The 27,396-nt window shown below is 38.7% G+C and overlaps 1 protein-coding gene across 1 annotated transcript; it reads right to left on the bottom strand.

The window, feature by feature from the left end:
* Positions 1 to 403: 403 nt before the first annotated feature.
* On the bottom strand, positions 404 to 27,396 carry mybbp1a (MYB binding protein (P160) 1a). The gene is made up of 27 exons (XM_067439574.1): positions 27,155 to 27,396; positions 25,414 to 25,509; positions 25,248 to 25,331; positions 25,066 to 25,140; positions 24,836 to 24,943; positions 23,307 to 23,497; positions 21,413 to 21,580; positions 21,018 to 21,135; positions 18,622 to 18,911; positions 17,929 to 18,039; positions 17,691 to 17,816; positions 13,453 to 13,659; positions 13,202 to 13,310; positions 11,136 to 11,223; positions 10,725 to 10,888; positions 9,905 to 10,027; positions 9,690 to 9,815; positions 8,953 to 9,126; positions 8,490 to 8,647; positions 7,625 to 7,759; positions 7,438 to 7,495; positions 7,228 to 7,359; positions 2,680 to 2,748; positions 2,445 to 2,555; positions 1,866 to 1,964; positions 1,645 to 1,769; positions 404 to 1,005 (listed from the first exon to the last, which is right to left on the bottom strand). Exons 1-27 carry the CDS (start codon positions 27,335 to 27,337, stop codon positions 681 to 683), a joined length of 3,753 nt encoding a protein of 1,250 aa, XP_067295675.1. The 5' UTR covers positions 27,338 to 27,396; the 3' UTR covers positions 404 to 680.

Genomic DNA, 27,396 nt, shown 5'->3' with positions numbered 1-27,396 from the left:
TAGTGGAATTGCATTGGCATGGTTGCATTTATTTATCTGACGGCCATTATTTTGTAGCAGTAAATGGAAGTAGGAGTCATACCACAAGTAACTCCATGTACAAGGCTCAGTATTAGGGCCGTTGCTTTTTCACCCTGTACATGCTACCCTTCGGGAGATATCATTGGAGGCAGGGCGTTAGTTTTCATCTATGCATTCATCCATCCAAAGTTCCAAATATTCAGCCATCCTGTATTTATCTAACTTTGCATCAATCCATCTATTTACACTTATCTATTTGAGTAACTACTAAAACTATTTAATTTTAATTTTGTAGTAATTTTGTAGCTTTAACGGTGTAACTGGAACAAATCAAGTCATTTTTAATTACTGCCACATAAAGTGAAAACACTGAAACCACATATAAAGAATAAAATACCATTTAGTATTGCATGTATTGCTTTGACAAACATTGCATACTGCAGGTAATCACAAAAAGGCAAATAATACAGATATATCTGAAACAATAACAGTTTCTCTCTTCACACTGGCGGATTTCTCTGAACAGAATTTGAGCCGTTCATTAAATCACCCGAATTATGATGACCAGGCCTAAAGTTTGGGCTGCATATGACAAACAGCAGCCAGTCCTGTATTCATCACAGTTATATCACATTATTGTCCAATTACTTCCCATCATCTCACTGCTGCCCTCCTTTCTTTTTTTTCTTCTTTTGTTGCGGCTGCGTTTTGGTTTTCTTACTGGCCGGCTGATCTTGTGTCTCTTCTCCTCCTTGTTGTTTCCTTTTCTTGTTTTTCTTCTTGTTCTTCTTCTTCTTTCCCTCCTCTCCTGACGCTCCTTCAGGGGTTTCTGTGGAGGCTGCCGTCTCTTTCCCCTCCAGCACCACGGGCTTCTTGCGGTTCTTGCGTTTCTTTGTCTCTGGGAGGAAGCCCTTCTTCTTCTTTGTCGTCTCTTCTGTCTGCTCTGCCTCTACAACTTTCTTCACCTTTTCTATCTTTGGTTTTCTATAAAGGAACATTGAATACAGGTTCATTATCAGATGGACGGTACTAGCAATATAGTTATATTTTCTGGAAATTCTATAATTACCGTATTGTATTTTTTAAAATGTTAACAAAAATTATTATTGTCTATTTTTATTTATGACATGGACACAAACCAAGAGATGATTACTCATGGCAAACAAATGATTCTCACGTTATAAATAAAATTATATATAACATTTATAACGGTCAAAATTTTAAAAACATTATTATTAATGTTTTATGCTCATCAAGCCTGCATTTATTTCATAAAAAAAATTAATTATACATACACACATATATATATGATATGTGTGTGTGTGTGTGTGTGCACATGCATGCACGTATGTATGTGTGTGTATATATATATATATATATATATATATATATATATATATATATATATATATGTCATAGATTTTCTAATGAAATAAAACATTCTTACAAAACATTAAAAAAAGTGTTAAAAATAACAGTAATATTGTGAATTATTATTACAATTTAAAATAATGGTTGCCTATTTTAATATACTTATACTTATACAATAGAAATGTACATGTATACAGACACACACACATGCTCAAAAGTATAATCCAAATAAATGTTAATAACGTGACTCACAGAATGCTAAATAATTTCATCACGCTCCAGTACGTGTCCTCCAGCTGTCCTGATTTCTGTAGGATCCCTTCAGCGTTTATGGATGTGAGAATATTCTGAAGGGCCTCCAGGTTAACTTGCATTTTCTGCTCAGAAAGAAACAAAAGGCCCTTTATCACACTCACAATTTAATTGAAATATGAAAAAGCACAAGGTTTATAGTACAAACAGTGAGTCATTACCTGATTGTGAACGGTTTTGATAAGGTACTGACAGAGCTCCAGCACCTTCACCATCTTTTCACGAACGGTTTTGTTCTTACACTGCACATTTTCAAAACTCTGGAAGAAATAAATTAGTTATTAGTGATATGCGCATATTCCTTAATGAGCACTCAATGAAAGCAGTCAAAAGCACTTCTTGGTCAAAATGTTAAATATTAATATAACGTGAATAAATAACTCATCTATTTTGAAGTTATTTACTGTGTTAAATAACTGCTATAAGCCAGCCGATAATTCAGCTTTGCATTACAGGAATAAATTATATTTCAATACATATTTAAATAGAAAACATTTATTTGACATTGTAATAATATTTCACAATATTACAGTTTTTCCTGTATTTTTGATCAGATAAAAAACACTAAAAAAAGAATCCTACTGCCCCCAGATTTCTGAATGGTAGTGTATTCATTTTCAATTGGATTTCACTGGAATTTGTGCAACACATGACACAAACTCACACGATGCTACAGATACTCATCTGTCAACATTTTTTGCATTTTGAGAAATTCAAGCGATGAGCTGAAGGAAGCCTACATTTGCCAGCTGATCTGCCACTTTCTGATGCAGCTCAGTTCTCTGGACATCAGGCATGTTCCTCACATCTTTAGACTGCAGGGCCTTCAGCACCATGACACATGCCTGACTCTGAAGAAAAAATGTAACATAACAATAAATAATAATGAAAAGATCTCGTACAGGATTATATATCAATATTTGAGATGCTCCAAAATGCCATAACAGAGGGATTTTGGATTAGGCTTCTTTTTACCTGCTGATGTTCCCTCAGTCCTCCTGTAATGTTCTCCACAGCCGTGTCCAACAGGTTCACACAAAACACCTTCAAACACACAGCAAATTGATCACTTTGAGACAGAGACTATGGCTGCGTCTACACTAATCCGGATAAATTTAAAAGTGGAGTTTTTGTCTAAAAAAGCTCCAACGCTCTAAGAACATTCCCAAAAATGTTCATCTACACTGAAACGTCTGAAAACGCTTACGTCCCCGTACTGCGCATGAGCAAATCCAAGACGCTTCGTCATTTCCGCTACTCATTTATTTAACTCTTTGAAATTTTGCGGCAATGCCGAGAGTTTTTTAAACAGTATGTACAAACTGACATTAATATTTAACAAGGCTGTCAAAACAGAAAGCATACAAAATAACTGCTGTACAATGTCGTTCACCATCTTGGCTGAATTGGTCATATGACTGCATCACATGGCTAAAAATGCGTCATCGTATTAAAAAGCCTCCGTTTTCACAGTCCACACTACAACGCGAAGACGGCGTTTTCCAATTTATCCGCTTTGGAGAGCGTTTTCAAAACGATACGTTTTCATTGACTTAAAACGCTGTCTCAGTGTGGACGGAAGGCCAAAACGGAGAGAAAAATATAGGTTTTCAAATGAAAACGTATTAGTGTGGACATGGCCCAGAGCATGTGAGCGGAGTGGAGCGCGAGCGAGCGGGGAGCGCGAGCGGGCAGGTCTTGGACAGAGCGCAGAGCGGCATTTTTAAAAAGGACGGAGCGTTGGTTTCCCGCTCCAATTTCGCTCCGCTCACACCACGAGTCTGAAGCATGCTCAGTCAAGCCTGACCCAGAATCCATCTGTCTTGCACTGTCATCAACAGACTATTTTCATTCAAACCTCGGCTCACAACTGCTCATAATGGAGTTCAAACAGTACTTCAAAAAAGAAAACGAGAAATCATACAGGTGTACGATTAAAAAACGAACTAGTGAAAATGGGGTACAAGAAAACGAATGTGGAGACATCGTTTCAGTTAGTAAAGATTCCTTTTGGAATCTAAAAAGGCACATCTCCCGAAAGCATGAAAGTGTGCTACGTGAACACGCAGGGAAGAAAGCAAAAGGTTAGCAAATTGAACTTGTACCAAAGTGTAAATTAAATATAGCGTAATATTCAACACATTTTTGTCATTCAAGTAGACCTAATGGTTAGTTTTATTTATGTTGTGTCGTCCGTGAATTTGTATTTGATAGAGCGAGAGGAGGAGCAGCAGCAACAAGAGAAAACTGTTGAGGAATTCAAAAGTTTCTTCACTGCACGCAAAGGCCCAACCATAACAAGGGAGAGAAAAAGAGAGCTGGATGTAGCATTTTTTAAAATGATTTACATGGACTATGAACCGCTGAGTAAAGGAGAACGTGAAGGGATGCAACTCTTCGCCAGCGCAGCTCAACCGGGCTACACACCCCCATGCTACAATACCGTACGCGACACGCTAATGCCACATGCTCTGGAAGAGATGGAAGCCAAACTGCGAGACCTACTGCAAAATAGTGATGGGCTCGTTCTGTCGGCGGACATTTGGACCAGTAGAAGAGGGCACAGCTTCCTTGGCATCGTGGCCAGTTTCATTGATGGGACGTTCCGGGGGCACACGATTTTGTTGGGCTGTGAGCACATACAAGGGCACCACACCGCAGATCGTATTTATCAAAAGTATGAAAGTGTACTGAAATATTGGAACGTGCAAAGACGTGTGATTCGTGTCGTCACTGACAGTGCCAGCAACATGATCAAGGCCTTTAACCTCCTCCCTGGTACTGAAGAGGAGGAGGAGGGTGAAGTGACCGCGGATGCCAGCAGCAGCGCTGAACATGAAGAGGAGGATGAGGAACCACCGGCGCCCTCGCAAGTCAGTGTGGAAGGGATAATAACTAATGTAGAAACTATGATTAATCAGTACTTTACTGTGTCAAATTTACATCTGAGATGCCCCATTCACATGCTTCAACTAGCAATCAAAGATGCCGTTAACGAGCACGACAACATTAATAGGCTGTTAGTGAAAGTCGGCAAGCTGGTGAAAAGTGTACGCAAGAGCACCCTGAACACAGAGGAAACAGACCAATTAGGGGTCCGCCCCACAAATGCCTGCGCCACTCGATGGAGCAGCCAGCTTCGGATGATTCAGTCGGTCATCCGGTTGTTCCAAAAAGACCCGTTATGGCAAAACAAACTCAAGTCTAATGTTGCTAACATCACCCTGAATCAAGTACGCCAGCTGACGCACCTTGTCAGTGTGCTTACACCTCTGGCAGATCTCACAGACAAAATGCAGAAGGAGCTGGGGAACTTGGGGATGATCCTCCCTGCTGTCACAGAAATAAAATCCCTGCTCACCGATGACACTCACGCTGCACTTCCAATGGGCATCGCTGCTTTTGCAGAAACACTGGCAAACAATGTGTCAACTCGCTATGGAATATACTATACTGATAAACATCTCATTTTAGCATCAGTGTTAGATCCCCGTTTCAAGACAGAATGGATAATCCGAGATGAGTCTGTATGCAACAAACTCGGGGAGATCCGTGAACTCCTCATAAAAGAAGCGGAGGAAATGAACGGTCCCGGGACATCCGAGAACGACACACCACCCGCCGCTGACCTGAATCCCGAGCCTGAACCAAAAAGAGTTCGCCTGTTCGGTTCATACTTCAGCGAGCAGCAACGCACTGGAGATGCCAAAGGTGAAGTTGAAAATTACCTCTCATCCCCGAGACAGAACCCGGACGCAGATGTCATTCGATTTTGGAAAGAAAGCTCAGCGTCTTTTCCCCGCCTGTCTAAAGTGGCTCGCATTGTGTTCAGCATCCCAAGCGGGTCGGCGAGCGCAGAGAGGGTTTTTTCCGCTGCTGGCCTGCTCTCAAGAAACCACCGCATGAGTCTGAAGCCTCAGACATTGTCCAAACTTGTGTTCTTGAAGGTGAACTCAAAAGAACTGTAGATAGGAAAGCAGTGTTTTTTTGTTTTGTTTTTTTGTTTGCACTCTGCGCAAAAGTTCAGTTAAGACTTTTGGCCTAATAGTTAATTTTAAAACTTTGATGTAGGCCTATAGCCTGTATATTTTTATTTATATAATTAGGCCCATTAATTCGTTTAATTTTACAGCATTTTTTTTTTTTTTGTAGGCTACAATTGATATAAGCCAATTTAACTTTAAATTAATTCTGCGCGCTGCGCAAAAATCAGTTAAAAGAATGTTGGCCTATAGTTAATTTACTTTTAAAATGTTTCTGGATTTTTTATATTTTTGTTTATACATTTTATTTATATTATTAGGCCCAATTATTCATTTAATTTTACAGCAGTTTGTGTGTACAATGGGTGATATAAGCCTATTTAAATTTTAATCGTGCGCGTTGCGCAGAAGTTCACTAATCAAAGTTCTGGCCTAATAGTTAATTTACTTTTAAAACGTTTATGTATATTTTTGTTTATATCATTCTTATTTATATTATTATGCCCATTGTTCGTTTAATTTTACAGGACTTTTTGTGACTAGCCTAATTTGTAATTTGGAATAAAACATTTCTATTTGAAAAATGTTGTTGTTGCTCAGTGATATACATGTAGATTTTTTTTCTTTTTTGGAGCGAGCGGGGGGCGATTTGAGTGGAGCGCGAAGCAAACTCCGTTGAGCGCTGAGCAATAATGAGTGGAGCGGCCTGATGTAGCTTTGAGCGGGGGAGCGGAGGGGTGAACAGTTCCGTGAGCGATGAGCGGAGATTCTCACCGCTCCACTCCGCTCATATGCTCTGACATGGCCTACATTTTTACATTTTCAAGAACATTTAAATGGTGTTTTCCAGTGAAAGATGTTCAATCAGCGTTTAATTCTTTGAACAATTCCCAAACCAACCATGAGCAATAGCAAAAATTATGCTGGTCGTATCAATCTTACTAATAATAAGCTACCTACCTTTAAATAGGGCTTACACCAATTAATCAGAATAAAATCACAATATGGCTTATTGCGATTATTTGTGGTCTGATGAGACGCTTACTTCACGAGACGAGACACGAGATTGGGTTCACAAGAACGAGACAAGATTTTTTAAATAGTATTTTTTTAAGAAATCCTCAATGATGTAATACATGACTAGAAACATAGATTGGAGGTGCATTTGAAATGTTTTAACTAATCAACTTGTAATGAATGTTATTTCATTTCTACTTTCTTCAAGCATGTTACAGAGCTAAGAGATGGTTACACCTTAAAAATGGTCATATTGTGAGATATTCGCATGCCCCGGGGAGCCGCTTTCAAAGAGCAGTAGCGCATTGAAATCGCGCGTTCCCTTTTTCTTTCCCTTTTAATTTTACGATCGTGTGTACTCTGTGAATAGTGGTGCAAAACGCACATTTAAAAAATTGAAGTCTGGCGCTTCTGCCGCACAACGAATCCTCCACCGCGGTCTAATCCACTAACATGCAACACACTCATAACACACGCTCAACGCATACAACTGATATTTACTACTGAAGCTGTTTAGACTCACAGGGAACCTGCCGAAGAGGTCGCTGAACATGGCTCCAGTGAGAGGGCTTTTCCTTCTCGTCATGAAAGATGTCAGTGCGTCCCTGAAGCAAGTTGTGACCCTCTCAACATCCACTTTACCCATAAAATGTGCCTGCAATTAGCACAAAATTATTTCAAAACCTCAATACTTGTAGATTAGCAACGGTGTCAATTTGAGATTGTATATTACCTCTGAGTTCTGTTCGCTCACAACGCCTCTCAACACCTTCAGCACATAGAGTGCAGCACTACAAAAACGACAACGCAATTTAAAGACATATTTAAATCACAGTAAACTAAAAATGAGAGTTTGTATACTACAGGTGGAAGTTTGGCCTGCAACATCTACATAAACATCAATATCCAGAAGTCCTCACCTGAAGTAGTACAGAGACACGGACGAGTCTGTCATCTTTTGGGCTCGACCAATCAGACGCTCAAACATTTCATGAAGCTCCACCTCTCGTCCATCAATTTCCCTGCAGTAATACTTGCCACGACAGAGCCGGTTCCTGCCAATCAGAGACAGAAAGGCAAACTATAAGAATTGCATGAAATTAAAACCAACAGAACTAGCTTTTGTCATGAAGGAAATAAGCAGCATGTTTTCTGCTTTCAGGTTTTAAGGAATTAACCCAAATGAAACTGAAATTAAATAAATATTAGATGAAAAATTTTAACAAATAAATAAATATTTTTTTTTTTAAATAAATTAAAGCTATATAGAAATATATATATTTTTAAAATGCAATTGTCAAACAGCAGCCACCTTATACAGTTCCTCCTGAACCAAAACAACAAGCTTACGTTCCTGCAGTGTCATAACCGTAATTACAAGATGGCAACCAGTGACGTCCGGTGCTTTTCACGTCCTCAGACTCGGATTTATACGTTTCTATGTTAACACTATCAATGCCGAAATCAATCTGCAGCAGTCAGGTGGTACAACTAGAGCGCTGTAAGTTTGCGTTCATTATTATTGTTAATGTTTTGTGCTTTGAGACTTGTGCTCTCGTGACGCTTTTGTGTGCGTTCATGCTTTGGAGGAGGTGTGGCTATAAAGACACGCTGAAGGGAGGGTGGGATCTTATACATTTTAAAGCTACCTTGCTATCGCTAGCCTCTCTAACACTGCCAACCCTACCTTAAAACAAGTTTTTTTTTATTTATGAAAATATAAAAAATAAAATATAATATATTACATATAAAGTATATAAAAAATTACAAAATAACACTGCTCACTTGAAGATGTCTGCGGCCTTGCGCAGGTAGTCCTGTTCCTGTTGGCTGGTTTCAGAGCTCATCCCGTTCTCGATCACACTAAGCAGCGGTTCCACCATCCCAAGAACCAGAGGACTGCTCCCCTGTTTGCTCAAGAACATCTCCACCATGTCAAGCACCTGAAAATAACACATACAATTATTTCAATTAGACACTGAGAGACTAAACCTGCATTGTTTTTTCCCCCAAAACTGACCAGTCACTAATGAGTCTTAAGGAAGCTCTGAACGAATAGGCTGGTTTCAGATTCAGGGGGGATGTTTACAAAATGATTTTTTTTTTTATTGATTATTTTTAACACGAAAAAACATGTTAAAAAAAACCTGCTAGATGCAACACAACAGCCAAAGTCTGCAGCGACAAAGGGTTTTACGGTGCAAATTGTCAAAAATCAATTGTGATCAAATAAATAATAGAGACATACTTTAATCTTGAAGTCCCGCACGAGGACCTTTTCCTTGCTGATTCTGTTCTTCTCGTCTTTCTTGGCCTGGATCCTATTCTTCTGCTCCAGAAAGAGAGAAGACAGGCTTCCGTCCAGCTTCATCATAGCCGCATCATCAAGATCCTCGTCATCACTGCCATCCTGTTCCGTGGCCTAAGTGAGAACAAAACATCGGCTACTGTTTAAATTGTGAATGAGCTATAAAACAGAGAGTGAGTAAAAAGCGCTCCCTTTTGAATCACTGACTAAGCTCGTCACATTTGAAGTTGCCTACATTGTGCAATACATCTCTTATTTACATTGTGTTTGCATGTTGTTAGATAAAATGAAATGTTTGTGAGTGTGAAGAGCTCAGTAAGTGAGCGAGCTGGAGCAGTATTATGTTTTCGCGCCACTAAATAACTTAAACACCTCTGATTGGTCATTGCGTTTGCCACTCAACAGACATGTCTGTGATTGGCTACAATGCTCAACACAGTCAAACATGTTGTAAATAGAAACCTTTGATGGAGTGCTGACACACACACTGGAGCATTTGAAAGCAGCTGACATACTCGTGATACGTGCGTGAATTTGGCTTACTGTCTTAATAAGGTTTATTTAACATTGTACACAATTGAGCAAAATTTTATATTGTCAGAAAATATATTGTGATCATATCAGTGTATTGCCCAGGCCTGCGTTTTGGTAGTGCAAATTACATGTTTTGTTCATACCAGAGCGTTCTGACCCTGCAGAACCTTCATCAACTCCAAACGGAAGTTCTGATCAACCTCTCCTCCTTCCTCCATGGCTTCATCCTCATCATCATCATCATCTGATGAATCAGAACCCTCTTCATCCTGACGTAATCAAAAAAAAGAAAGAAAAATTTCAAAATTTGCCAACTTTTTGGTTTCATGCCATAAATATTTACAATGATCAGTCTCACCTCCTCATCCTCTTCTTCGTCATCTACCTCTTCGTCCTCTTTTTGTTTTTTCTTTTTCTCTTTATCTTTCTCATCCATCACCACAACGCCACTTTCATCCTCATCCTTGTTTGGGTCCAGAACCTAAAAATCAACAAGAAATCAAAACAGACCACATTTACTTTCTTAATAAATTATCGTTTTTGACATGATCAAACAACAATCACATTTACAAAATTTAAAAAAAGTTTTTCAGAACATTATTAAACTGTAATCACTTTTATGTGGATGGGGAAATTGGGAAAATTACTCATGCTCAGTTTATGATAACATTATCACTATTAACTACAAAATTACTTATTAATAGTCAGTAAGGTAGTTGCTAAATGTAGGTACAGGGTAGGATTTAGGGATGTAGAATATGGTCATGCAGAATAAGGCATTAATATGTGCTTTATAAGCACTAATAAACAGCCAATATCCTAGTAATATGCATGTTAATAAGCAACTAGTTAATAGTGAGAATTTGATCCTAAACTAAAGTCTTACCAAAAATGGCAAGTTTAAAACATTAAATAAATACTATAATAGTATACAAATAATACTACACTGTTAATTAGTCAATAGTCTCTTACGCTCACTAAGAGACTATTGCACTAATAAACAGCACTAATAAACAGCCAATATCCTAGTAATATGCATGTTAATAAGCAACTAGTTAATAGTGAGAATTTGATCCTAAACTAAAGTCTTACCAAAAATGGCAAGTTTAAAACATTAAATAAATACTATAATAGTATACAAATAATACTACACTGTTAATTAGTCAATAGTCTCTTACGCTCAGGATTGAGTTGAGAGCTCCTTGGGTGATGTGAGGGCAGATACGGCCAAACACAGATTTACACACACTACGAATGAGTCGACTGGGCTGAGACAAGAGCGACAACAGGATCTCAACAACCACCTCCACCCAGTGCGGCTCCTCATCTGAGCTCTTGCCAGCTGTAACACACACACACACACACACACACACACACACACACACACACACACACACACACACACACACACACACACACACACACACACACACACACAATTAGTGTATAAACAACAGATTTCTCATTTACAACAGCCACAATGAACAAACACACAGCAGGATTTTATGGATCACAAATCAATAACAGAAGCCGAAAAGATGGCTGTATTTCATTAAATCCATTAACTGCATTGAACCGCTCCAACTTACTTGCTTTCTTCTTTTTGGATTTCTTAGCTTGAGCTTTCTCCATGCAAGTACGCAAATCATTCAACAGTTCCAAACTTTCTTCTGGAGCCTGAAGTGAGGAAAGAACACTTGTGTCAAGAAAGATCACAAAATATAGGCAGAATTTTCTGGAATAAGAACCTGTTTGGTTCATCTGGAACAGGAATGTGAAGCACATTAGTTTTTATTGTACTGCATATCCAAAAACAGCAAAGTGAATATGTATCAACACAAAGATCTTACCACACACAACAAAGATCTTTGATTTTTAATGACAATTAAAGCAAGGCTGTGATGATAGATAGATCTTTTCAGTGGGTCTATTAATTAATGAGTTTTTGGATTGTTCTGCTGACAAAACATTTCTTTCCAAGAGATTTACGAAGCCAAAAACTACAGGCAACATGTGGAAAACGTGATCTAGGAGCTTTGTACATTGGATGCTAAAAATATCATATTGCATATACGTTGCATATTCCATTCCACAGGGAAAACTGCCATATATACCGCCATACAGATAAATCATCTTCTCATGATTTTTTTATAATTTGGGTCATTTTGTTGTAATGGCTTATACACACCACAGGGAGGATTTATTTGAACTGTTGAGCTACATTTACGAAAAAGAAAAAAAGACGAGTCAGTAATAAAATAAGAACAAAAACAAATTGCAAAAGATAACAAAATAACTACAATTGAATGAAGAGACCAATTATAAAAATATGGCTAAGTTATTCAGGTGGGTCTTACAGTAGTAACCAGGTAAGAAATACTACATAAATTAAAGTAATCAAATGCAAAAACACTGAATAGTTTTCATTGTAAAAATTTAAATACAGAAATTAATTCTTACGATTAAAGTTAAAAAAAAGTTATTCAGTGAAGAAAAGGGAGTGATTTTCTCTTTGTCTTTTGCCGCAGATTTCTTAGGCTGCCATCACTATAAGAGCTTATGCACTGATCTAATACACAACCATGTACACATCCATTTTCTTTATTATTTACATTCTAAAACTGACTAGATTTACCTGAATACTCAGCAAGACAGGCATTTTGACAATTTTGTATGTATTTAACCATTTAAGCCATAAAAAAGAAGTTAACTTGTTACTCCTGAGCCTTTTAAAGGACAACTCCTTTAAGATGGTTTAAGATGGTCACCGAGTCCATCGTTCTCTGGGATGCGGTTTCATGAAAATCGAATGTAAAGCGTTTTATCTCTAAAAACAGATTAGCTTATACCGCTTGTCTATGTGGCACATAGTAAGTGAAATTAAATCGCTAGTTAATACCACTAATAAGGCTCAAAATAGCCTCACACTAAAACGGCAGCATAATGAGAGTCCCTACATGCAAACCGAAGCATTGAGAACTTTGGAAGTGTACAAACAGTTTTAATAAGAAGATACTTTATAAAGACAGTGCATTTCGCGTTTACGGTCAGGCGCCATCTTGGTTCCGGAAAAAAATGGCGTTTGGGGGGTAAAATGTGTGTTATTTTGGCAAGGTTGCCTGCTAAAATTCGCATTCATGGGTCTATATATCATATAATAGTCGCTTCAAGCGGACATGGAAAAAAACCCGCGGAAAAAAAACGCGGACTTGGCAACACAGTGCAGTTGAGCTCTGTTGACATTTGACAACTAACGTAATGCGTCGCTTCGTTGCTCTGATTGGTTGTAGGTCTATCCAATTGATTTCTTTCCTGGTTCAGTTGAAATGCGCCCCATAATCACAGCCCAATGGAGCAGTTTCAGACTCATATTCTGACTAGAATTGAGTATGACCACCTCAGGCTAGACTGCAAACGCTTTGGGACTAAAATATAAAATACCTTAAACTGTGTTCTGAAGATGAACGGAGGTCTTACGGGTGTGGAACGACATTAGGGTGAGTCATTAATGACATCAATTTCATTTTTGGGTGAACTAACCCTTTAACAAAATCTCAGAGGAACTTATTTATATAAGATATTTTACATCAAGAGTAAATTTAGTGAATTCCTGATCTAAAGCAGCAGGCATTTATTAAGGCAGGAAGATTCAAACCTTGAACATCTGCATCCCAATGAGAAGGAAGAGGTGCTGGAACGCTGCGTGTTCGGGTGAAGAAGACTTCTTTGCTTTTTTCCTCAAGGCCTCCACCGATTCCAGCATACTGAACACACACAACACAAAATCACTAAGCATCTCACTTTTCTTGTTTACATTTAAAAGGTCATATTGTGGATAAGAGCTTTTTCTTGCTCTTCTGTGTATTATGACAGACATTATTAGTAGTGTTATGTAGGATACATCACCTGTCCCAGCCCTGTCTCTGCTCTGAACTGAAGGTCTGAACGCTCTGAACGTATTTGCCCTGGTTGAGCAGCGTGGAGGCGTACTGCACCACACAGTAAATCCACATGCTTCCGTCTGCTTTAACACCCAGAATCCTCCTGGGGTTCTGCCCCTCCTCCTCAGGTGAATCTCCTAACACAGCCATTGTGTTCAGGCCCTGCAGAAGACTGGAGGAGTTGAAGTATATAATAATTAATTTAATTTAAAAGTTCAGTAAGTAATATTGACAGCTAATGCTTGAACTGGCTACTGCAGCCCAAACTCAAAATATTGGAAAGAAGTTGTTTTCCCTCCCCTCCTCTTCAGACTTAACCCTCAAGCAGATTCAAGCCAGATTGAGGACATGCAACATAAACCAAGCACAATTGACAATAAAAGGCCTCTGTAAGTTGATCAGTTGATTTATCTGCATTTTAATATGGTTTAGATCAGGGGTTGGAAACCTATGGCTCGCGAGCCAAACCTGGCTCTTTGACAAAAATCATATGGCCTGCCAGATCTCTCACCCTTTACCAATAAATGATCGATAAAAAAAATTAAAAAAAGACATCAACAGAGATCCGCGCTCTACAGAAAGGCAGCTAATTACAATTCCCTTGTTGTACATCCTACCGAAGTAAATGAAACCTTTATGATAATATTCAAATTGTACCAGCCGCGCGTGTCACGGGACGCGACAGCAACCACTCACGTTTCTATGGTAAGAGCTCCTGCACTGGGATTCAAGCAGCTGTTAAGGTAATGGCAAAACCATTTTTAGAAAAGCAGCGAAAATGTAAAAAGTAGGCTATCTAAACTTTAATATCCTTGCTTTTATTGAAACTGGTGCTTTGCTCTGCAAAAAAACATTTCCAAACATTTCACCCGCTGGTAGGTTACTTTCCCTTTTGCCAGCGGGTCCTATGTGTCGAATTTATGATAATCTGCGCAGATAAAGTTATTAATAACGAAACATGAATGAATGAGAAAGAAAAGAGTGGTATGTGCTTTATATTGAATTATATTACATATGTATATTAAAAGTGCGATAAGTCGCGAAAGAGAACTGAATTCTATTGACAGGATGCTGTGCGCGCGCTATGAGCGCAGCACGGACAAGCATAGTAGCCTGTCTTCGGCTGCACGCCAAATAAACACAGAAATATATCAAAATGCCAAGTCGAGTATTCACATAAACACAATAGATGTAAGCACTGCGTTCTCTCTCTCTCTCTGCAATAATATTGCAACTTATTTATTGTTTGCTGCATATTTGTTTGTTTTTAGTTGATTGTGGACCTAATAACTAGCTAGTCTACTGTTGAACATTTTATTGGGGAAAAAAAGTTTTTTAATAATAATAGTATATTATTTTTTAATGTGGTCTTTTGAAAAAATGCATTATCCAAAAATGAAAAAAATGGCTCTTTAGTCAAAAAAGGTTCCCGACCCCTAGTTTAGATGAACGGTTTAGATGAATAGTGAGGATTTTTAGTCGGGTAGATCCTGCGATCTCTGACCCAGTTATTTGCTGGCTTCCACTGGCTGAAAAACGCAGTGTTTTATGCCAACTGGCAACCCCGGGTGTCGAAATACAGAGACCAAAACAAAAAACAGCCATTCCAACACGAACACACATATCAAAGTAGAATACTTGGCAGTAGAATTGTTTATCTGAGAAACAACATGTGAACTTAGCAAAATCTCTGCAAAAATATTATTGGATTTTTATGGTTTAGCACAGTCAAAAAAAATGTTCATACAGCACCTTTAATTTAATCATATATATTAAATTAATTTAATTAACATTACTAGCATTACTATAATTATTTAATTAATTAAGAAAAAATATGCGCAGTACTCTCCAGTTTCAGTTTGGAATCCAATCAAGTATTTACTTGTCCTCTCAATCAGATTGCAGAAGAAATAAATCACCCCTTACAATCTGAATGAAATTTTAAACAGATCTGGGCATTTCATTCCGATTGACGTGGATACGTGATGTGACTTTTTTTCATTCTGATTGTGCTACTACTGTAGTTAGCCGGATCCGGGCCGGATCCAGATCAGATAGTGGACTTAACGCAGACCTGAAGTGTCAACTAGACTCTCCTCTGTGAAGGCCACATCGACACAACATCCAGTGGCACTGATCCTCAACAAGCCCGTCTCCTGCATGAGTATTCCAATCTTCAACCAGATGAAACTGGACCAATATTGTAAATGTTCCGATATAATCTGACTTCTGACTTGTAATGGTTTTTTTTTCTCCATCTGGCCCTGATGGAGTTTCGGTTCCTTGCCACTTTCGCTTTTAGCTTGCTCAGTTGGGGACACTAAATTTTCAACTATATTACTGACTATATGATAATTGAACTGAGCTAGATGACATAACCATTTCCTCCAGAGCTGTACAACCGAATCAAATTCTGTTACATTACTTTCCTGTTAAAGGGATTCTCCACCTCTTTTTCATATTAAACTATTTTATTCCCTTAGCTAAGACGAGTTGATAAATAACTCTCTCATCTGAGTGTGTGCACGTAATCTCTCTGATGCACGTTGACGTTCTGATAGCATTTAGCTTAGCCCACGAGGCCCAGTTCATTTATTAAGTACCAAACAGAGATCAAGTTAGAAGCGACCAAACACCTCCACGTAGTAAAAAGTCCTGGCTGAAACATCCTCCCTCAAATGATGTGAGGGAGAATGTTTCAGCCGGGACTTTTTACTGCGCCGAGTCGGAAGTACTTTCAGAAGTGCTAGTCCACCATACATTATAGTTCTCCTTTTTAACCTGCTTTTTTGTCACCATACTTGGTCACCACGCGTCAGAGAGATTAAGTGCACGCACTGAGACGAGAGAGGTATGGATCAACTTGTCTTAGTTAAAGCTACACTGTATGATATTTTCCCCCATCTAGTGGAGAAAAGGTATATGACCATCCAGTGAATAATAGTTTCTGTTCCTCTCAATTTCGATTTCGTTTAAACTCCTACGGTGGCCGATTTAGTCATGGCTTCAAGTTCGACCTCTTCAGTGAGTGTTGCTTCAAGTGATGAGGTTACTTTTGAAAACTATTATAATTTGCAGTTATTTAATTTGCCAAATGATCTATGATCAAATGAATCTATGTAAAATGAATAAAAGTTTTACGTTTTCTGTATTTTTTTTACCATTTCATTGCTAACATCAGCTATCAGGTTCCCAGACGAATGCGAGCTAATCTTAGTAAAGTAACTTTTATCAGTACTATCGTTATTCTGTATATTGTACGACACCACTAGCGTAAGGCAAACAAATTATAATGCAATTAAAATATTAATCTCATGTTATCCGTCATAGAACACGGATTTATGTTATAAGGTAAACAATACTTTTTCATCATTGACGCGAGGAAAACTATCCTAGACGTCGTTCTAGTGTTATGCACAGCACACCATGATATAATTAGCCAAGCAGCAATAAAACTTCCAATATACACGAATGGGCTGAATTAATATTACCTGTCGAGAAGAAAGCAGGCAACGTCGGCGTCCTTTTTAAAATTGTTGCTCCTCATGAGCTCTTTCCATCTTGGAAAGGCCACTCCAGTATTTACTTTTGTCTTGTTGATTTGCCTGTCGCGTTGCCGTCTTAATTCTCTTTTCCGCTTCCTTGACGACTCTGATACATATTCCCGAGACTAAGAGTGATCCTCCATCATCATATAGCAGCCTCAAGCAATCCCCCTCTTCACATTCGACACAGTGCCATCGAGTGTTAAAACGCGAAAAAGCGAAGCTTGAATTTACGGGTATGTCCCTCTTTGGCTAATGTACTTTCAAGATGGAGGAGCAACATGGCGACCGCCATTCGAACCCCTCACCCGTATGTATTTTTAATGGTATATTATAAAATTACGAGAACACTTAATTACTTGAAAGAAGTAAATATACATTAATGAGCACATATATTTTTGAAAGAACTAAGTGATTTTAGCTAAGAATAAACTAAAAAAGTTACACAGTGTAGCTTTAAGGGAATAACAGCGGGAATAAGGTATCCTTTTAGCACTGTGAAGTTGCTTTGAAACAATTGTCATTGTAAAAACAGCTATATAAATAAAGGTGACTTGACTAGGGTCCATGTAAACACAGCTAGTGATACACAGAATGGGAATCATATATTAATATAATGAAACATGTATGGTGTGGAGGTGAAGAACATAAATCAGACCTGTAGAAGGCTGAGGAGAGCGTGGCTCGTGTTTGTTGATCTATGGGCACTGAGAGAGCCTGCACTGTCTCAGGGATTTCTGGGGTGGGTTTCTTCACATCAAAGAAGCCGTGGAAGAAAATAAACCTATAGGAGTAAGAAAAAACATCACAATACCGTCCACTCGTGTCAGTATAAATGCCACAGAGAGGTCATGTAGAGGTCACTGGTGCAATATAAAATAGAAATATATAGTTACCTAGCCATTTTCATGACGAGATCCTCTTGCTTCTTAATCTGATGGTTGTCCACAATGAAAGTGAGGCGTGGGACGATCCATTTACGAAACCTGGCAATACAGGCGTCACTCCTACAGCATGAAGTAAAATAGAAAAAATATGAAACTGACATAAGAAAAATGCATGGGAAGTGACAAAAAAATGAATTATCCTTGAATTGAAAATTAAAATTGATACAAATGATCAAATCATTATAAAAATATATATATTTATTAACAGTAATAATATAATAAGAATTTAAAGTATTAAAAAATGTGTTTTTGTTACCTAAAATAAAATAAAATCATTAGATGAAAAAAAACTTAAATGTTGCCTTGCCGACCTGGAAATAAAATAAATTGAAGTATTAAAATTAATTAAAAAAATACAATTAATAAATATAAATTAAAGCTAAATAGAAATATATATTTTTTTAAACTAATAACAAATACAAAAGCACAACAAAACTACTACAACTAAAATAAAAAAAGCCAAATCAAAATATGAACAAAAAAATGTAATTGTATATAAATACAAATAAATAAAACCGACTGAAAATTCGTAAGATCACAAAGTTAAAATCTGCTTTGTTAAAGATGATACTTTTGTCCCCAAATCATCTAATCTTAAAGACTTTATGAAGTAAATTCTCAGAGAATATAATGTAAACTGACTCTAATCCAGACTCTTGGTTTCCTTTCTGTCTGCGGGTGCTGAAGTCCAGACATTTATCCAGCTGTGGCTTGCAGAACGCGTCCATCAGCCACTCCACGTACTGCTCCAGCGCAGACGGGACCATGTGCTCCAGAACCCTCCAGTAGGACGGGACCACAGGGTAGCCCTGGTTGGTGAGCTGGGTGAAGCGGAGCATCACTGAGAGCTGTTTGTCAGCGTCAGGGCAGCCCTGCATGAACTCGCTCACGTACTTCTCCATTTCCGGAGCAAACTTGAATCGGTCTGGCAACTGAAGGGAAAGACACGCCATAAGAAACAGTCTGAGTGAAACACAAGCGCACTGTAGATCTGCACGATTAATCGGTAAAGGGCTGGTTGCATGCGATTCCACTTTTTGAACTTTAGTTAGTGTGTAATGTCACTGCTTGAGCATAAACAGTAACAGCAAAGTTACAGAGCTGGAAGTTCAATGCAAACAGAGATATTGTCTTTTAAAGTTACGGCAGTTTATTGCCTACAAAAACAGCCGGTTTGGACTACAATGAGCTTCTTCCCGGGTTGGTGACATATAAACCCTTGCTAGTCACCGCAGATGTGACTTCTGCCTGTAATGGGAAGGGGCGTGGCGTTTCCGGACAACCTGTGCTTGGCACTTCAGCCAATAAAAATAAATGATACTACATTTGGCCATCTAACCAATCTAAGGGTGTACTCACACTAGCCAGTTTGAACCGTGCCCGAGTGCGTTTGACTACCAAAGCGCGGATCGTTTGACTAGTGTGAGTGCTCCGAACCGTGCCCGGGCTCGGCTCGATTAGCCGGCCCTGGCCCGCTTGGAAGAGGTGGGCCAGAGCATGGACTCGGGCGCAGTTCACATGCAGTGTGAGCGCTAACTGTGCTGGAGTCCGTAATCAAAGCTGCAAAGTCCTTGCTGCACTTCAGCTGGTACCTTGCAAACCTCATAATACGAGCAGCACGATTACGTGAACATTTTCGCGCCACTAAGGCGACACATCTGTTTAACAACAGGCTGTGAGAGGGCTGTGGACCACCATGGACCAAACGACACAAAATTATCCACAAAGAAATCAGAGCGATTGACTCCATTGTGTTCAGAGAGCACCGCTCTTCCTGTTTATCCCGAAACCGGCGCACCATAATGACGTAAGCGTGCTCCGGCACGAATGCTGAAACCCTCCTATGTGAGTGCAGGCCAGCGGGGGAGTGGGGAGGGGGGACAATCATACTCGGGCCCGGTTCATGGCAACCGTGCCTAGTGTGAGTACACCCTAAGACTATTGCGTTTTTCGGAGGGATGGGCTTCATTGAAGCAGGAAGCAAACGAGCCATTCAAAGGACAGTGGAGACAGCGGTGTGGAATAAAGGTCAAATATAAGAAAAATATGGCGTTTTTAAAACAAAGAAGTATTAAGACATGTTATACTGCGCCCCATAAACACAACTAAGCCTAGAAAAAAAACACTGAACCACCCCTTCAAAAGATTGATTCAAACACCACGTTCTCTTATTCCTAAATGACAACAATTCGGCTATGTCTATTAAAACCTTGACAAGTACAATCACAGCAGAACATTCAAATCTTCACAAACAGACGTATCAACACAGAGTATGATTATTTCTGTGTTCCAGTAACTCAAATCATCACACAAGGACTGGGACAAAACTATATAGTTCAGATATTAACATTGATGTCTATGGTAGCGATCAAAGTAAATCACCTTTAAATTGCACCTTTTAGAAAACTATACCGTTATAGTCTCCGAGTAAACTACAAAATTTGTGAAAACAGTGACGTTATTTACATGTATTACATTTTTAGTCTATAAGTTTATTAACGAAACAACATCGCCAGCTACTGGCTGGCAGCAGAATACAGAGTTCAGTTGTTTTCCCAGATCTTTGTAAACGGGGATCATTCCAACAATGTCTGTTTGAAAGGGAAAAAAATCAAAGGAAAAACTTCCTAAACGTAAACCTGAGATTGCATTAATTACTTTGTTATACCAGTAGGTGGCGATAAGCAAAGGTCTTTGCTCACCAAGTTTGAAATTTTCATATGCATTTTTCCATATTTGTAGGCCTACTTTATTCTCAAATTATGCTTCGACTTTATTCTTGAAATTCCTACTAATTCCCAGCATTTTTTTTATTTTTTATGTTTCGGTTCAGGGCCTCCTTACACATGAATGTATGTATAAATGTTTCAAACAGCAGTATGCTAGATGTTTGTAGCATACAACTACAAGCAAAAAAACCAAACAAAAAAACTTTTGCATTTGTATTAAATTAATGATTTTCCTCTTTAAAGCAAAAACTATAGATCCTAACAAACTCATCCATCACATGAAACATACATAACCAAACAAAGACAGACCTGTGCGGACAGCATGTGTTCACCGTAATATCTCATCACATCACCGGACAGCACAAACTCAAGCTGAGGGATCGACAGCAGCGGCAAAGAGGCTCCCAGCAAGCGGAAACCCAAATAACTGTGTGAGAGAGAGAGAGAGAGAGAGAGAGAGAGAGAGAGAGAGAGAGAGAGAGAGAGAGAGAGAGAGAGAGAGAGAGAGAGAGAGAGAGAGAGAGAGAGAGAGAGAGAGAGAGAGAGAGAGAGAGAGAGAGAGAGAGAGAGAAAGAGATCATATTCTAATAGGTTTTGAAACGATTCAGATCAGTAAAAATGTACCCATGATTCCATTTTAAATCATGAATTTCTCTAGACATAAAAAAAATGTTTCATTAAAATTCTACACATGTAAAACTCACTGTGTGGGTCCAGGCATCTCTGACATCATGCCGCTGAGGATGGCATCAGCCCAGAACATCTCGAAGTTCTCCTCTCGCAGAGATGCCTGCAGCAAGTCCAAAGCGACCGGCGGCAGAACGTTCTCCTTCTTCACGGAGCGGGCGGCCATCTTTAAAACCTCCACTAACCTGGGAGGGCGCATCAAAAATATGAATAAAACAATAAAGCACACAAAATACATGCTTTTTATCATATATGTGTAACATTTTAGCCCTTTTGAATAAAATCAATACAATCAATATATTACTAAAAATAATTACAAATTACAAAAAAACAAATTAGCATGTTTTAAAGGGGTGAAACACTCAGTTTCATGTCAATCTTGAGTACCTATAGAGTAGTATTGCATCCTTCATATCTCCGAAAAGTCTTTAGTTTTATTATATTTATAAAAGAAATATGGGCTGTACCGAGTCTTTCCAGAAAAAAAACGAGCGCCTGGAGGCGAATCGTGTGGGCGGAGCTAAAGAATGACGAGCGCACAAAGAGGTGACGTCCTCAAGCGTGGAGAAGAAAACGTTACCCTAAATAAACCATGGCTATCAATCAGATTCAACTAATACAGATAATGATCCAGAATCATTCGGAGGCAGAAATAAATTGAACAGGAGAAACAGCAGCAGCAGGACGTCCGTCTCTGTGGTATGTACTGTATTTAGTGGCCTGTCAACATTTGTGTGTCTTTACTCGCAGCTTATGAGGACATGATTCGGTTTATTTACTATTGTATGCGACTAGACCTTAGAAGTAGCAAGCAAAACGGTTTTGCACGTCAGACTAGTGTAACGTTATACATAGAACAACAATGGAGTCCGTTAGCGCATTTGAATGATGAAGCACGCTTTGTGAGAACAGAAAGCGTGTTGTGAGAACGCTAGGTTTATGTTTGGGTGGTTTTACAATAAACAAACTGACACCTATATTGGTCAGCTAAACAAATGTATTTAAACACACACCATAGATCGCATGCTCCATTGATTTACTGATGTTTACTTATGCGACGATAGCCAACAACACAGACATTTGAAGCAGTTTATTATTTGAAGCACCGCCTGTTTCCAAAGCAGGACCGAACCCTTATCGTTGGGACCGCTCCGTCAAAAACACACTTCTTTGGTAACTGTTAATTTCGTGAAGTCCTGTGACAGCAGTGACCGTGGAGATCCACTTTTGTAATGCGACTGAAGCGTGATGTGACGCTTCTCGTCATTTCTGCGTTCAAATCGGTTCAAATGCAGCTCTGCCTTCCCGGAATGCTGTGCTGAAGCGTTGAAGTCGCTCGACGTCACCCATAGGAATAAAGTGGAGCGCGGCGCGACAGAAGTGTTGCACGGACGAGTGGATCTGCACCTGAGAGCAGTGTTTACGGTGTGCATTTCCTCTCTCTCGCTCTAGTCACGCGCGCGCACACCCTACCGGAAGCAGAGCCCGTACGGCCCATACAAGGACCTTCCGCTCTGTTGGAAAAAAACTCTCCGAAACTTGTGAGAAACCGGAAGGAGTATTTTTAACACAGAAATACTCCATCAAACGTCCAACATTAGTTTTTGAAACTTTGTCTATGTTTAGTATGGGAATCCAAGTCTTTAACAGTGTAAAAAGCTCAGTATGCATGAAACAGCATTTCACCCCCCCTTTAACCTACCCATCTATAAAACAATTTTAGCTCTTTCAAATAAAATCAACACAAATAAATGATTATTAATCAATTATATTATAAATAAATTAAAACAATTAAACCACATCTTAATCTCATTTAGTTAAAATAGTCAGTAAATATATATATTTTAATTTTTTGCATATTCAAAAAAATCTCTGAAAGGAGCTCAAAAAGGGCAGTTTGAACACACTCACTTAGGCATGTTCTCTTTAGTGATGACTGTTGTGGTTCCCAATAATTTCTTGAGTTTTTTGGGCTTGAGCACTGAGGGAAACTTCTGCAGGGCCACCAGGAGGAGCTCCAGCTGCTCGGGGGTGTTGAGGGCGGAGGTCAGGTCGGACTTCAGGGCGCTCAAGAGCACCTCTTCAAACACATCCGTCGACGCCTACACAGCAAACCACCACGCAAAATAACCATTACACATAATATATACATTTTATTATTAAAGGAAGTGTATGTAAGATTTTGGCCTAAACTGGTACTGCAATCACTATCCCCTCTCCCCCTTCCCCTGATGCAATGTTGCCAGATAGGCTGCAGGATCCAGCAGGAACGTTTGTAGCTGCAGCTGTGGTAACTAGAGCAGATCTGGCTCCCCGGATGCCCAAACACTACTGACTTTGTGATTGGTCAATAGGTGGAGGGCGGAGCTTCAGGCCAAAAAACTACATGTCAACATCAGCTGAGGGCTGAAACAACAACTCTTAAACGACAATATCCTGGCCGGACTACTGTTGTCAGTGATATAAGTATTTGAAATTAACATGATTTCTTAATGTCTAGTGACATATCAGGGTCATTTTATGATTCATTGAAATACATTTCTTACATACAGTTCCTTTAATGTGTTTAATATATATAATACAAATTTATAGTCTTAGTATTACCATGAGTGTAAAACAAATTCCCCATGGGGCAATAAAGGTTTTTATCATCATCATATTAAATTTTATAGAATATTACTATGTCTATTATTCAAGCTATACATATTTGTACTGCTATCAGAATGCTCAAAAGCACCTTTCAAACACCTTCAATAAATACAACAAAACAACAACAAAAAATGATATACAAATATTACATGTAATAATAAAAATACTAAAAAATACTAGTATTAATATTTAACATTCATATAATAATTATTATAGTTGTTGTTTAAACTATAAAAAATTGATAATTGATATATACCTCCACACATATTGGATAGTTCACCCAAAAATAGGGACCATGTCGTTCCAAACCTGTAATACTTTTATTCATCTTCTGAACACAAATGAATATCTTTTTGATGAAATCTGGGAGCTTCTGTCCCTCCACTGACATCTACGCAATTGACACTTTCAAGCCCCAGAAAGGTAGTAAAGACATTAAAGTAATCATGTGACTCCAGTGGTTTAACCTCGGTTTTATGAAGCAACACGATCGCTTTGTTTTGTGCAAACAACACAATGTACCACTTAATTTATTATTTGATTTTATTTATTTATGATTTTAATAATCTCCAACATGCATTCACGCGAGCAACACGATGCATGCGTGTTGAGTTGTGGCATGATGTCTGTTGGAGATTAATAACATGATAAGGATTACTTTACTTATGTCTTTACTATCTTTCTGGGGTTTGAAAGTGTCAGTTGCCTAGCTGTCAATGGAAGGACAGGACATTTGTTTTCTGAAGATGAAAATGAAAGATTAGTAAAGATGCCAGAATAACGTTAATCACCTCTGACAGGATGTCGACCATGGTTTTTCTGGGCAGGTCTTTCAGGTGTTCTCTGTACTGGGACAGACTCTGTAGGAGCTGGACACACTCCAGCATGACCTGCGGATCCTGAAAGGTGATGTGGTGACAGAAAGAGATCGTGAACACCAATGATTGTTTACATGCATCCCAAATGCCAAAAAAAGCATTAGTTATGTATGTGATGTAACAATACACAAGGTCTCTCTTACCTTATGCAGACGTGTGGACTGAGACAGGGCGAGCACCCCGAAGAAATTCCCAAACGCTGCATTTCTGATGAGTTTCTGTTAAAAGAATCAAAGCATGATGACCGTGATCATGACAGATTGATGATTAGGATAATAAAATATGAACACATAAGGCTTCCGTATAAAATAAAATCAAATCTCACCTTTTTGGCTGTCTGGATGTTGTGCTTTTCTTTGACGCTGTCCAGTGTGGATTTCAGTGAGATCTCCTCAAAGACACTCAGCAGCTGCATGCAGGAACAATAAGAGTGGATTACAGAACTAAGGACTGCCATAAGGACAGGCCTGAAGAGAAAACTTGAAAAATACCTGCGCGAGAGCCACACTGTATCCTGATCGAGCATCTTCTCTCGTGTGAGAAAGACCATCCACGAGTCTCTTCAGTGAATACTTCAACTCATCGGCCTGGATGAAACACAGAACATAAGCACTCAGGAAACATGTATACGCCATCATCTACAGTACACTGACTTCATTATACAAGGTCACTGGATCTGTTTGGTAATATTATTCAATTAGGGGTATTTTTGTAAACAAATACCGGCAGCCAGACAGACGGATGGATTTTAGATAGATAGACAGACAGATGGATAGATAGAATATAGATGATGGATGGTTAGAATGAAACATTATGGATGATAGATAGTTGATGGATGTATAGCTAGAGTGATAGATGTATAGGTAGAGTGATAAATGTATAGATAGAGTGATAGATAGAGTGATAGATGTATAGATAGAGTGATAGATAGAGTGATAGATGTATAGATAGAGTGATAGATGTATAGGTAGAGTGATAAATGTATAGGTAGAGTGATATATGTATAGATAGAGTGATAGATAGAGTGATAGATGTATAGATAGAGTGATAGATAGAGTGATAGATGTATAGATAGAGTGATAGATAGAGTGATAGATGTATAGATAGAGTGATAGATAGAGTGATATATATATAGATAGAGTGACAGATGTATAGCTAGAGTGATAGATAGAGTGATAGATGTATATATAGAGTGATAGATGTATAGATAGAGTGACAGATGTATAGCTAGAGTGATAGAGTGATAGATGTATAGATAGAGTGATAGATGTATAGATAGAGTGACAGATGTATATATAGAGATAGATGTATAGGTAGAGATAGATGTATAGATAGAGTGATAGATGTATAGATAGAGTGATAGATGTATAGATAGAGTGATAGATGTATAGATAGTGATAGATGTATAGATAAAGTGATAGATGTATAGATAGAGTGATAGATGTATAGATTAGATGTATAGATAGAGTGATAGATGTATAAAGTGATAGATGTATATATAGAGATAGATGTATAGATAGAGTGATAGATGTATAGATAGAGTGATAGATAGAGTGATAGATGTATAGATAGAGTGATAGATGTAAAGATGATAGATGGACAGCTTTTGGGTGGATGAATAGAATGATAGATTATGAATAGATTGATAGATGATGGGTGATAGATAGATGAATGGATAAAGAGATGGATGGATGGATGGATTTTAGATGGATAGATTATAGATTGACTTAAAATGGATGGATGTTTGGATGGATAGATAGACAGACGGTGGATAGGTGGATGGATGGATAGATAGATAGATAATTTTAGACATATAGAAAGATAATTTTAGACATATAGGCAGATGGATGGATATAACGAAAGATGATGGATGGATAGAATGAATGAATATAGACAGACAGATAGAAATGTGACAACAAAAAGACTCAATATTTGTTACAGAGTGACAAAATAAAAACATAATTTAAACACTGTAAATGGAAAAATGAAAACTGTAAAACCTTTTTTCATACATGAAAAATCACCCAAATACATCAGCCCCATGCGACGCGACCCGACCCACGTGTTCACATCAACAACCAAACCCGATTCCCGACGGATCAGTGTCCAGGTAATGACAGATTATTACACCGGTTTACAGAACAGCAACAGCAGCCAACTCAATCTGAGATCAATAACACTGATCCACAGTGACCAGCCAATATTAAACCGATCCGGAGTGACACTTCTTACCTTCTCGCTCTGCTTCAGGTGCTCGATCAGGTCCTCTATCGCTTTGAGGCGGATGTCTCGCTCGGGTTTCGCGATGTCCCAGAAATAATCCAGGAACTGTCGGTTCTGTTTGAGAATGCCTTTCGCATCGGTAACTTTGGGTCGCGCGGTGTTGTTCTCGATCTCTCCCATGTCTGTCTGCATCACTACAGCCACGAGAGTGTGTATGGCGCACACGTGGGGGGAGGTCGCGAAGACGTTTT

Source organism: Pseudorasbora parva, chromosome 3 (assembly GCF_024679245.1).
Source record: "Pseudorasbora parva isolate DD20220531a chromosome 3, ASM2467924v1, whole genome shotgun sequence".
NCBI lineage: Eukaryota > Metazoa > Chordata > Actinopteri > Cypriniformes > Gobionidae > Pseudorasbora > Pseudorasbora parva.
Note: the sequence above shows the minus strand (reverse complement) of the source record. Positions and strands in the feature narration are given on the sequence as shown.